The 13,960-nt window shown below is 48.6% G+C and overlaps 2 protein-coding genes across 2 annotated transcripts in view; both read left to right on the forward strand.

The window, feature by feature from the left end:
- Nucleotides 1-13,960, forward strand: part of LOC135830882 (mucin-5AC-like) — a 124,468-nt gene that overhangs the window by 28,467 nt on the left and 82,041 nt on the right. The window lies entirely within an intron of this gene.
- The window catches only part of LOC135807027 (uncharacterized), a 55,146-nt gene that overhangs the window by 14,618 nt on the left and 26,568 nt on the right, over nucleotides 1-13,960 (forward strand). Inside the window, exons 3-4 of the mRNA XM_065321120.1 lie at nucleotides 9,525-9,581; nucleotides 13,700-13,753. Of these exons, the coding sequence (XP_065177192.1) occupies nucleotides 9,525-9,581; nucleotides 13,700-13,753 (111 nt within the window). The remainder of the gene's footprint in view (nucleotides 1-9,524; nucleotides 9,582-13,699; nucleotides 13,754-13,960) is intronic.

A 13,960-nucleotide genomic window follows, 5' to 3' on the forward strand; every position in this document is an offset into this window, starting at 1 on the left:
GGCTTTAAATTTTGAAATTTTTTCCCGGGGAGGACCCCCCCGACCCCCCTTCCATGGCCGCCCCACCTCCAAAGTCGTTCCGACGCGCCTGTACAGTACATGTAGCAGAAAACAGATGAGAGTCAATCAGCCTTTATCAGTTATCCCGGGGCGGGCGAGATAGTGACGGGTAGTCCGCAAAACTCCGCGTACAATCATGTACATTATGGATGTTATGAAGTCATGACCTCTGGATTTTAGCAGCCATGACTGCGCAGGCATATATGGCTATGGCTATGGCTATGGCTATGGCTATGGCTATGGCTATGGCTATTGCTATGGCTATGGCTATGGCTATTGCTATGGCTATGGCTATGGCTATGGCTATGGCTATGGCTATGGCTATGGCTATGGCTATGGCTATGGCTATGGCTATGGCTATGGCTATGGCTATTGCTCTAATAATTTAAAAAAAAATCGAGGTATACACTGTAGTTGATGTTAGATCATGATGGAAGGAGAGGAGGAGCTACGGGAGAGATGAGCTGATTATTCTCAGGGTGAGGTTGACATCGCTTGGACGGTCGGAGTATGACGATTACGAAGACAGTTGAACATGATAATTTTCAAAGGTAAATCTCACTAATTTGGCAGTGAAAGAATCTTTTCACAAAAGAAGTCAACTAATGAATAGAAGAAATTGTGTTTTCTCTTTTCCATGTTGATCTCTAGCATGCATGCACACCTTGGTATGGGGTCCTGTATATTATGGGGATAATCCTGCATTTTTGTTGTACTTATGGCCACTTGCAGTACGAAAAGGCACAATTTTCCGAACTTTGAGGCCTCATAAGTACAACAAAGTGAATATGTGTCCCCGCGTGCCAAAGCATAATAATTATGAGGATTATGCGAACATAATGCGAGAATCCATGAAAGCATAATTCCATGATTTCGCGAGCATAACCCGCCGGAGCGTAGTGTGGATTAGACAGTTTTCTGGCGCAAGTCTTGATCTGTCTCATTTAGATCTTGTTCGCTATCGTTGCTATAAGAGAAAATCTGTCGTCGCGTTGTCATCGCATCGACAAGAGTTTTTTTTTGTCTTTTATAAGGTTTTATTATTGCTATTGATGTAGCTCTGAGTCTGAGTTACTGATTAGAGCAGGAAAAAACTAGTCTCTACTCTAAGAAGAGACATGAAGAAGCCTAGCAAAAGCTGCTAGTAGAGCAACAAAATATAAAGTCGGCAAGTTCTTGCTGGGAACGACGCTACATTCGGATCACTGGATCCATACTAGGCTCAAGCGATTCCTCAGGGGTCAGCGCGAAGGCAGAAATAGGCATGCGCGTACAGCCAGAAATGGACGTGTGTACACATAGGAGAGCAAGGGAAGCGCAACGCGAGCTGTAGCAGCCAGAAACGGATACATGCGCAGAAAGGGGAGCACACCGCTACATGCACGGCAGCCAGAAACGGATACATGCGCAGAAAGGGGAGCACACCGCGATATGCACGGCAGCCAGAAATGGATACATGCGCAGAAAGGGGAGCACACTGCGACATGCACGGCAGCCAGAAACGGGTACATGCATACAACAGAGAGCAAGTAGAGCACACTGCTAGCTGCAGGACAGCCAGAAATGGCTGGGTGCATACAAAAGGGAATCGCTTGGTGCCAAAAAGGGGCACATAAATGATCACGACTGATGTTCGTGACACACCCCATGGCCCACCAAGTAGGGATGTCCACAAAATGTTATTTTTTTCACCTAAAATGGAAATGTAAAATGTGCAGAAAAAGCCCAAAATGTTTTCGGGATATTTTTGAAAGTTCTCTAAAAAAATTAAAAAATTGTAAAAAATCACCCAAATTGCGCAAAAATGTGACTGTTGCCATGGCAACCAAAATGGCGCTTCATGTACTAGATCTGGCCAGATCTACGAGTCGTCGAGCCGTATTGCGAGAATAGCTACAGCTGTTACAGAAACATCGGTACCGCGGTGGAAATGGCGTGCAGCGAGCCAAGTGTGTTGACGGAGGTCCACTCCGACTCCAATGAGAAGAGCGAGGAAGAATCCGACACCATCTCCATGGTAGAGTCTTCCGGGCAAGCTACGAATGGGACTCCTGCGGCAAAATTGCTGGAAAAGTTGACCCAAAATGGAAAAAGTGTGAAAATTGCCCAAATTGCAAAAAAGTGTGAAAATTACCCAAAATGCAAAAAAATTCGAAAACATTTTGTGGACATCCCTACCACCAAGAAGAAAGGAGAGAAAATGAGCGAAAGAATAATTTGAGAAAGGTCAGTACAGGAAAGAGGAAAGGAGAAAGATGCTTACTGGTAGCGCTAGACGGCATCATCGTCAATGAGACTCTTCAGCGTAATTCTCTGCTTGGCTGCAGCAGTGCGCTATGGACGAGATGTAGTAGAGTCTGTGACGGCATCAGGTTCTGAGGCCACATCTGCTGTAACACCGGCTGGTGGTGTCGCTGTCGCGCTCAGTTCCAGCGGATAGAGTAAGCTGAGTGAACGCTTCAGTGTGCGGCGATCAGCAGTAGTGACAGACGCCGACCGGATCTTGTCGTCTGCACTGACATGTACTTCACACACCTTGCCCAATCTCCAAGATGCTCGGGGAAGCTGGTCCTTTATCAACACAACTTCTCCAATTGCAGGTGTACGATGGAGGACAGAACGGCCTTGGCTGTGATGGGTGGTGTGTGTTGAGCGTAGACTCAGCAGGTAGTCATTGATTGCACCACATGCGCCAAAACTCATGGAGGCGGTTCTGACCTTTCTTCCAACCGGCGAGTAACTCTTCGGCAGTGGTTGGAGTCGGGCGGAAGTCAGGGTCGTCACTTGTCTCCGGGAGATCAAAGGGGCCAGTGCTCTGGCTGATGGAGAGGAAGTGACCAGGTGTCAGTACAGTACGGACATCTTCGTCGATGTAAACAAGTGGACGGGAATTCACAACTGCTTCTATCTCAGTGAGCAGCGTGCTGAGGTGTTGAAGACTGACTAGGGATCTGCCCAGTGCCTTCTTCATAGCTTTCTTCACTGTGCCCACAAGCCTCTCGTAGAATCCACCCATCCATGGTGCTGATTCCACTATGAATTGCCATTGGATATCATGACGGGCGAAGTGGGACCTGACATCCTCATGGTGTAGAATATCGGGGAATGCGACTTCTAAAGCTGTGGCCGCTGCCTTGAATTGTGGCGCGTTGTCCGACACTATGAGTGCTGGGGTTCCACGTCGTGCAACAAATCTGCGGAAGGCTAGCAGAAATTCACTTGTGGTCATGTTGCTCACTGTTTCCAAATGCACTGCTCTGGTGGACATGCAGGAAAACGAACAGACCCAGACCTTTGTAGCAACTGGCTGGCCACGGACATATGCTGGGCCAAAGAAATCAATTCCAGTGTGGCTGAAGGCTCTGGATGGCTTCACACGCGATAATGGCAAGGGGGCCATATCTGGCTTGGCGAATGGGGGACCGCTGTGATGCCGGCAAACCTGGCAAAGTCGCAGAGTGGATTTGACTGCCGCTCGTCCCTTTGGTACCCAGTACTTCAGTCTTAGGCTGGCGAGCGTGTGGTTCACACCGAAGTGAAACACTTTCTTGTGGCAGTCAGTGATGACGAGGCTGGCTACAGCTCTGGGTAGTAGGATCGGGAACTTGGCGTCATTGCACAGGTCTGCATTCTCCAGTCGTCCACGACACCGGATGATATCGTCTTCATCACTGAACAGGCTTAGCTTGCCGATCAGCTGATGAGGCTTGCTGGATGCCAAGCAGTCGACAACGTCTGGGTAGTGTCGCTGCTGCCAATGGTGTGTCCAAAGCAGTTGTGCTTGTTCCATTTCCCTGCTGCTGAGGGGAGAGGCCCAGCCGCGGCCCCTCCCGGTAGCTTCGACTTGAGTCTGGACACAAAGCGGGCACACAAACCAGAGACACGTACTAAGGTGTAGAACGAACTAAACCATGTTACATCAATATCAAATGGGGGTGTTTCATCACATCTTTTTTTTTTGCTTGTGATGTGCATCGGGTTTTTGATTGTGTGGTTGCTGAGACTCTGGCACCTTTGAATCCGGAGGACCCTCCCCAAGGGCGATGGTGGCGTGCACGATTGGGCCATTTGATGGTAGATCAGCTAAAGGCTGCGTGAGGAGGGGCGGTCTGTGCCACCAAAGGATGTTGTCCAGTAGGAATGAGGTTGATGCTCCTCGTGACGGTAGATCCGCTGGGTTGTGAGCTGAGCGAACATGACGGCACTGGAGATCGTTGACGGCTTGTATTGCGGTTACACGGTTGAGGACAAAGACTGGCAACTTGTCATTTGATTGTAGCCAGTGGAGAACGGTGGTCGAATCAGACCACAACACTGTGGAGCAGAAGCCCAAAAGAAGCTCCTTGCGTAAGTAGAGGATGACTCGGGCACCAAGTAGAGCTGCCATCAGCTTGAGGCGGGGGATGGAGCACGGCTTTACTGGCGCAACACGAGACTTGCTGTAGAGGAGGTGAGATGCCCGCTCGTGGGCATTGTCGGTAACAAGATATGCAGCTACGCCATAGGCTGCTTCAGACGCATCGCAGAAGACATGGAGCGCATGCGAGACATTGGGTGATGCGTTGCCGACGTACCGAGGGAAGGCTACAGTATGCGCTTCTTCTAAATCAATCGCAATACTCTGCCATCGATCCAAGATTTCAAGTGGAAGAGGGTCATCCCAGCCTACATCTAACTTCCACACGGCCTGGAGAAGTATCTTGGCGCGCACCAGAACAGGAGAAAGCAATCCAAGGGGATCGAAGAACTTGGCCACGGTTTGCAGTAGGTGACGTTTGGTTGCTATGACGGCATGAGTGGCAGCGACCTTTGTACAGTAGAGACTATCTTGACAGGTATCCCAAAGCATACCAAGGCACTTTTGTGTACCGGTTGAAGCGCAATCGAGTTCGGGAACGTGGTGAAGGAACTCTGGACTGTTGCTGGACCATTCTCGGGCATTCATCGATGCGGCTGAGAATAACTTCTTCGTTGCAGTCTACTTATGAAGAGCCTCATCAGGAGAGGTTGTGCCGATAAACAAGTTGTCTACATAGATATTCTGAAGAAGTTCTTGCGCGTGTGGGACGTCGGCAATAGAGAGATGATGGCGAACAGTAGCTGCTAGAAGGAAGGGGCTACTGATCACCCCGAATGGCACACGACAGAAGCGGTAGACGACAAGATTCTCTGGTGAGGGTGGTTGATCAAGGTCCTTGACCCACAGAAAACGAGTGACGTCTCTGTCCGCTTTGCATAGGCTAAGCTGAAGGAAAGCTTTTTCTATGTCACTGGAAATGGCAATAGGCGAAAGGCGGAAACGCAGAAGGACTCTAGCGAGATCAGGGACGAGGTTCGGGCCAGCAGCTAGGCAGTCGTTCAGGCTGGGGTGGGAGCGTGAGAGCTTGGCAGAAGCATCGTAGACTATTCGGAGCTTTGTAGTCGTGTGTGAAGGCTTCTCTACGCAGTGGTGGGGAAGATGATGCACAGAATTCGAAGTGGGCCCATGCGGTACTATCTCAATAATGCCTTTGGTCAACTGATCTTGCAACACGCTGTTGTACTGTTGAAGAATAGTACGCTTTGACGTGACACGCTTCAAAAGGGAGGTCAGTCGGCCCAGTGCTAATCCGTTGTTGGATGGAAGTTTGTCGTGCAGGTCCCGCTAGAGGGTGTAAATCATTCCACAGCTTAGCACATTGGAAGGAAGCGCCATGACGGGTAAAGGTAGTTCTGAGCATGGGCAACTTAAGAGTGCGTGATACAAGGCTGCGCGTTGCAAGACCATTATTTAAGTGCTCGAACATTTGACTTAATGTGACATTACAGCGGCCTTCCAAACAGCGCCACGTCAAATACAGTAATTTCTTGCAATACATGGATGCCAAACGATCTAGACCAAGTCTCGCAAATAAAGGACTTGATGGACTACGAAAACCAGTATCGTACACTGAACGCAAAGCTCGCTTTAGCATTTGTTCAAGCCTACCTAACTGGGTTAAGGAAAGGCCAGCAGAAAAACAATTTGATGCATTTATATAGAAAATCTGGCAACACTAGGCACTTTACAAAGGTTTCTCGGCAAGTTAGCGGAATATTGTGTCGATTTCGGAACAGAATACCAATTTTACTGGCAAGTTTGGTGACCATAGAATCAACTTGAGTCCTCCAAGAAGGATCCTGGTCCAAATGTATTCCAAGGTACTTTGCACATGTCACTTGCTTGAGCTGCACTCCATGACAGCAGACTGCAAATTGGTGGTCAGTAATATGTGGCGTAGACAGGAAGAGCACTTGTGTCTTCCGGGCATTTAGAATTAAATTGCGGTTTGACAGCCAGGTACTAATGGCTGAGACAGCTGCAGACAGGAAGTTGCTAAGCGCATTCTTCTGCGTACTGCAAACATATAATAGAATATCGCCAGCAAATTGAATAACTTTCACACAAAACTCGGAGACAATGGACTGGATCGAACGAACATAGAATACTAAAAGCAGCGGACCAAGAACAGAGCCCTGGGGAACGCCACACATGCAGGGGAAAGGAGGGCTATAGTTCTCAGCAATGTGCACTATTTGGCGACAAATAGTCAGCAAACCAAACTAATGCTTAATCAGATATGCCAAGCTCAAACAAATCATTAATGAGCACTTGGTGCCTGACCTTGTCAAATGCTTTGGACATATCCACGAGCACAGCGCCAGTAATTTGTCCCGCATCGCAAGCGCGAACAAACGTGTATATTCTGTGAAAGCTGTCAAAAAAAAAAGCCGAAGTCCATTTCCACTCCAGCCACTCCCGGTGTGGGGGGGGGGGTGTGGTCGGATTCCACAGGCTCCAAGTACACCTACTCCGGATTCGGCCAATCGATCACTTTCACTCGGAGCGTACTTGCTCTCGATTCAGCCAATCAATCGTGCCCCTAGGCAATGACGGCAAACACATAAGATCAGTTGTGGCGACAAACGCGATTAGGCCGTCTGCAGGACACCGTAATGTCGCACCCGCCCCAGCACCATTCAAACATTTCCCTTAGGCAGTTCATGGTACAAACTTCAACAAAGCCCTGTGTAATGCGTACCAGGGGAAGGCTAGACAGCATGTCTCTAGACACCAATAGGCATTGCATGAAAAGGCAGTCAATAGCACTAAATAGCGAAGCCTTTTTCAAAGTCCGGTTTCACTCGCGCACCGGGCCCAAGCTGGCAGCACTAACAAACGCCGGGCACGAGCTGGCAGGACAAAAAAAACGCCGTACTCGCACGAATACCGTTGGGTCAACGGATGGCCACAGCCATAAAAATAGGAACAAATCCATCCACGGCCTCTTTCTCTTGCTAGCTGTGCTGCTGCGTGCATGCAACTGTTTTGCGATTTCTCCCTCCCACCCACGCCTCCTGAATTTATTATCGCTCTACACTATCCTATGTCTCACAATGAGTGTCGCTCAGCATGATGGTACTCCAAGCTACATGTATTTGCATGATTTGATATGTCCTTGCTCACTATTCTTGACAAGAATTCAATTGCAATGAAGCGCCCGTGGCCGGCGGGGGCATTCAGCGGCTTGGTCTGATTCCTAGCTTGTTGGTAACCGGCTTGAGATTTCCAAGGTTGCTGTGACAACGTGCAGTCATGCGCAGGGCCACCCAACATGCAGTTCACGGCTGTTTCAGCCAGCGATTTTTGGCTATTTAACATGGGGGGGGGGGCCAACATGCACCTTCTGGTTTTATCTGGCATTGTCTCCATGACTCCTCCAACATCAGGATGTTGTTCGCTAACCTTTTCAGCCGCAGTAATTCCACTCAAACTCGTGGTGAGCACAGCAATTTACTGATTGTCCCAGCCAGCCCAACTGCATATCTTGCTAAACATGTTACCTATGCTGGGACCATCTTATGGAACCAGCTCCCCGCTGCGGTCAGGCAAGAAAGAAAATGCAATCGCTTTAAGTCAATGGCTCTTGCCTTCTTGCTTACCAGATAAATAAGCCTCTTTACGAATACTGTATGCACTGCTCTTTCCGTTATTTTCTTCCTATGCAAGTCGCAACTCCTGTTTTGAATTGTTTTTCTTCTCTCTTTTTCTTTCCCTAATAGTTGCTGTTACACTCACTGATCCTTATGCACAGATATACAGCATTCCCTCACTAGTGGGACCATTGTTATTAGTCTAGGGCCTGTTTTGGACTTCCCACTCTAAATAAAGAATACAAACAAACAAACAAACTACTCGTCTTGCCAATGCATTGAGGGCGTTTGGTAGCCTCCTCCAACCAATTTTCCGGAACTCGGGTCTATCGCTTGGAATCCGACGTCACGTCTACCAGGCAGTGGTCCTTGCAGTGCTGCTGTATTAGTAAGGTTCTGAGACCTGGATGCTCAACACCCCTCCTGCACAGGTTGGACACGTTCCATCGGCAGTGTGTTCGCAAGATTCTGAGTGTTACTCGAGACCAACAGTGGCAGGAACATCTGTCAAGTGAAGACATGGCGAAGCGCAGCAGCATGCCAGCCTCTCTGCAGGAGTCCATTCGTGCAAATCGCCTGCGGTGGCTTGGTCACCTTGCAAGGATGGACGACACCAGGTTGCTAAAGCATATCCTGTTTGCAGAGGGCACCAACATGCGGCCCCGCCATGGACCCAGGCATTGTTGGAGAGATGTGGCAGCTTCAGACGACCGGCGACCGGTATTCCGGAGGCGCAATGGTACCACCTTGCTCAGGACCGGAGGGACTGTCGCAAGCTTAGCCGTCGGAAGCCAGCAAGCCAGCCCCAACCAAGAGTGTTCGTCTATGTCTGCGGCCACAACTTTCGCCGTCCGAATGATTTATCCCGACACAAGAATTACTGTCTCGCCTAATGGCTATCATCGCCATCGGCGATGGGCTTTCCAAAGGTCCAAAGGTGTGTGTGTGTGTGTGTGTGTGTGTGTGTGTGTGTGTATAAAACTGGTTATTTAAACCGTTTATGTAGTGGATGTCCACTTAAAGCCCTAATGAATACCTTGGTTTGCACTCAAGGCGTAACATTCCAACTTGTTCCATGCCGCCGCGACACTCCAACGTTGTGATACATTGATGGTGGAAGAGGTTAAGATGCCGTAGGTCCGGAGCCTTCATTGTTCGGGTAGATAGCACCACGGCAACCTACACGCCACACGACACTGTAGACTCAATGACCACACACGCACGCACGCGCACACACACACAAACACACACACGTTGGCTTATGTTACCGATGTTGACTGTAATTTTGTTTCACAGAGGCATGCAGCGAGTGCTGCAAGTGAGAACTTGATCCAGTGGAAATGAATTCCTCGCATTTCTGTCTTAGGAATGAAACAAGACAGCCCCTCTCTGAAACCCGATAACCCCACCGTTGTTATAGTGGATGACCAGTTGTAAGGCCCTAATTGCATGATGATTACCTTGGTTTGTACTCAAGGCTTAACACACCAACTTGTTCCATGTCTGTGCAGCGCTGAACAGTACAACACAAGGTTCTAATGTGTCCCGACAGCCACAACAAAATAGCGGTAAGGCCAGCAATACCATGTTAATGTACTGTGTGTATTGCTCCTGTACAGATATACCTGTGTGTTTGTGTGTGTGTGTGTGTTTGTGTATGTGTGTATGTGGTGTGTGTGTGTGCACGCATGCGTGTGTGTATGTGTGTGTGTAAATAAAAATAATAAACACAGCTCGCATCTTCACTGAACCTGTTAGACAGGAGCAGAGTCGACGCATCTGTCAACAGTGCCAAGCCAGTGTGTGTAAAACAAATAATAATAATAATAATAATAATAGCACATTTCGCGTAGTAGAGCACTAAATAAAGAAATTCAGTGTTTTTTCCGCTTCTGTCTTGTGAGCATCATCAGCTAGGTGTAGTAGCTGCTGATACCGATTTCTCGCCGGGTGTCGAGCTGCACAGTTTCCTCCAGTCTGTCTTGTCTGCTGCTTGTTGTCGGCACCTGGAAAGGTCTTCCATGGTCTTCATTGGCACACCCAGCTTATTCAGCTGAGCAACCAGACTTGTGGCCAGTGTCAACCTTGGCCGTCCACGAGGTGCTTTGTTGCCCTTGTCAAAATAGCCGCTCATGGCTACTTGCGGTGGCGTGTCCGTGTCCATCCGTAGCACATGACCGGTCATTCGTAGTCGCCTACATGCAACTGTGTCTGATATAGGGTTGCTCTTGGTCCTGCGGTATAGGTCGTCGTTTGAAATTGTGTCTGGGTATCGTATTCCAAGGAGTGATCGCATTTGACGCCGGTGGAATGCGTCTGCCTTGGCCATTGCTGTTGACGATAATCCCCAGGTCTCGCAATTGTACAGGAATGTCGGCAGTACAATAGCGTTGTACAGGCGTAAGCGTGTCTTCTCCGCTACTTTATCTCTACGCAGCCATAGGGCGTACAGCTGGCCAAACACGCGAGAGGCAAGTTCCATCCTGCGCCGAACATCCTCTTCCTCCCCCATCAAGGAGCCAAGCTGCCTAGATGTCCGCCAGCTCTCGGAATCAGGTGACACACGGATCCACTCTGTTTTATCTGGATTTACTTTTAATGACCAATCGTGCAGTGTGTCTGCTATTACAGGCAGAGCATTCTCAAGCCACAGCCTGCAGGTTGAATAATAGGAGATGTCATCTGCATAGCCCGTCTCTGGTGGTAGACTTGCGTCGCCAGCAGGGCGGGGCGCGAGACGAGTTCTGCATTCCTGTAGTGCAGCCTCCAGATAGCAGATGAAGAGAACTGGGCTGAGACTGTCGCCTTGTGGTGTTCCAATAGTGCTCTCAAACGGTTCAGCTGTGGCACTTGCAACCTTAACAGTGATAGTTGTGTTGTGGAGTAGGTGGTGGATGAGACATGTGCAATCTGGATTGGTGATTGCAGACATCACCTCCAGCAGCTTCAGGCGGTTAATCGTATCGAAGGCCTTGGACATGTCCAGGCCTAGAATGTGAAATTGCTGTCGGTAACGAATGGCTCTTGCAGCGATCCACCGCTGGGTCCATACCACGTCCGCTGTACTACGGCCCGGGCGGAAGCCGGACTGTGTAGTACCAAGATGACGAGAGAGTGCCCCGGATTCCGTGATGCGCCGAAGCACAATGATCGATATCACTTTGCGGATAGAGTTTAATAAAGTGATGGGCCGCAGACTGGTTACAGGACCCTTGGGCTTGTTAGGCTTAGCGAGAGGTAGTAAAACAAATGAAAAATGAAAAAAGGGATTCATTGGCCAGACAAAGCCACTTCAACCAGCCGTGTGCTGTAGACCAGGCTAAACTTAGTGGCGGTCAATTCATCCGTTCAGTCAATTGAATTCTGTCATTTCAAACCATAGTGTACAAGTAATGTGCAGGCGGGAAGTTGCCAAGTCTTTAGAGTTGGGGCTATGCAGCAGCAGCAGTTGTTGTTGTTGTATTCTTTTATTTAAATTCGCTCAGGGCACAGGCAATACTGCCTTCTCACCGGAGAGAGGATGCTCCGATTCCTACCAAAAACAAGAAATCTGCGATATGAATATGTATATGTATGAGAAAGATATGAGGAAAATGAATAATGATGATGTCGGATTACGATAGTTTAGTTGTTATGCAAGATTTCCCTGACGATTACAGATAAAGCGTTTCTGGAGGCAAATGTCCAGAAAGGATGCGAGAACAAAAATACAGCGTTCCTGAAGGCAATGGTGCACATAAATAGAGCATAAGGCAATGGTGCACATAAATAGAGCATAAGGCAATGGTGCAGAAAAGAGGTGAGAACTTACAAAAAAAGGCAATCGTGCAGAAAAAGAGGGAACTGAAGAACTAGCGGTTCTAGAGGCTAAGACACAAAGAGGTAGGGACAAGCGACTCAATACAGTGTCAGATGGTGCTCTTGAATTCATCCTTTTGTGATACACATACATTCATAGGGGCAGGTCAACATCTAACTTCAGCCGGCAGCTTATTAGAGAATGGCACCTTGGAAACAGATGGAGGACCGTCCAGCAGGACCCGGAAGGAAGGGGACACGTAAGAGCCATGTCACCTGTCCGCGAGTGGCCCTTCGGTCATGATCTTCTTGAGAAGGTGCGGTTGGGGTGAAGAAAGACGAAAACAAGTGACTTGACAGAGAGTGCAGGCAACGGAATACAAACATGAGGAGCTTTCGCTGAAAGAAACTCTCAATGGTGGACAATGAGAGTCTCTCTCATAGCGGCTGAGTCGCGATCGGGTTCTGCAGTTGTAGGATTGCTCGAACCCCGGACTTCGCCGATCTTTCGAGCCGAGTGAGACCAGCGGCAGACAGCGAGGGGAAGAAGGCATTTGTGGCATAGCACAGCTTGGCTTGTATCATGGCAACATACCATATCCGGCGGGCCATGATGCTAAGTGCATCCCCATGTCGCCATAGACGACTTACGGCCTTCCCTGTCTGGCTAGCAAGGTGTTGGATGTGGGACCACCAGCTCAGGTCGTCGTCGAAAATGATGCGCGCTTAGCTTGACGTTGCACAACTGCTTCTTTTGAGCTTTCTCTTTCTTTCTTGCCGTTGGCTTCACTTCAAAGTCTAATAATATATTTATTAGTGATAACCTTTTTGTAAAGGAAATAGGCTTCTCCCCCTGGCCCCGGTCACTCAACAACGCACCATTCAGTTAGCTTCCATACTAGTATTCACTTCTCAATAATAAACGGCGAGGGCACAGGAGGAGAAAGACGAAAAGACTAGACAGAAAACGACGACGGGAAAGACTCCCGGGAAAAGACTCAAAGGATCAACAAAGAACAAGCAGTAATAAACCGAGGACAAATCGTGACGACCAATCAGGGACTAATACGTACAGAACACATGACCAAGACCAAGACAACCAGACCACGGACGAATCACACATGACTCTCATTCCCAGACCAAACTAGCACTGCGCATGTACAGCATTCACTTGACAGTCACTCTCACACAGACGGAAGCACATCCTCACACTCTGACAACGCGTACTCCTGCATGCACCACATACCATAAACGTCACACATCACACCATACTCGCGCGTACACCTAGACCATATATGACATCAGACACTGGACTCCACCAGACAAGAACCAAATACAACGACATGCGTAAATCATAGTCGTAATACAAATAATGTTACATTTTGCTTGCGCCAGCATCAAACGAAAAGTACCTCAAAAGCACGCAGCTGTCAAAGAACTTGTGGGCACTGCAGGACCAGGGTGAGGATAATGACATTAGGTGGTCCATCGTCGACAGAGCAAAGACCTGCAGCAACATCACAAAAAAAGTGCGGCCTGTGCTTAGCAGAAAAAGTCAAGATCAACCGCGCTGGTGCAGCCACGCTCCTCGACAAAAAAAATCAGAATTAGTATCAAAATGTTGACACCAGAATAAGTTCTACCTGTGGCGCTACGGCACTGGTGTGACTTGGCCACCTGCATGCTGTTGCCAGTACCCGCCTGCCACCACCAGGGCCTGGCTGGCTGCCTGCCGTCACTGTAACCTGACTGTCACCTCTCCTTCTCTCCCTCCTTTTCACATCCCATGTAAAAATCTGACACCATCAACTCTACAACCTGTAATGTACTTGTAAAACAAAGAAATGTTTCAGTTCACCACAATATGTATTTTTCATTTCCTTTTCAGTTATATTACCCTTACCCTCACTGATATCGTCCCGACAGCCACCACTAAATATCGGTAAGGCCAGCAATACCATGTTCATGTACTGTGTGTATTGCTCCTGTACATGTATAGATATACCTGTGCATGTGTGTTTGTGTGTGTGTGTGTGTGTATGTATGCATGTATGTATGTGTGTGTGTGTGTCCGCGCACGGGTGTGTATGTATGTGTGTATGTATGTGTGTATGTATGTACATGTACATGTACATGTACATGTATGTAT

The sequence above is a fragment of the Sycon ciliatum genome, chromosome 1 (genome assembly GCF_964019385.1).
Source record: "Sycon ciliatum chromosome 1, ocSycCili1.1, whole genome shotgun sequence".
Taxonomy (NCBI): Eukaryota; Metazoa; Porifera; class Calcarea; order Leucosolenida; family Sycettidae; genus Sycon; species Sycon ciliatum.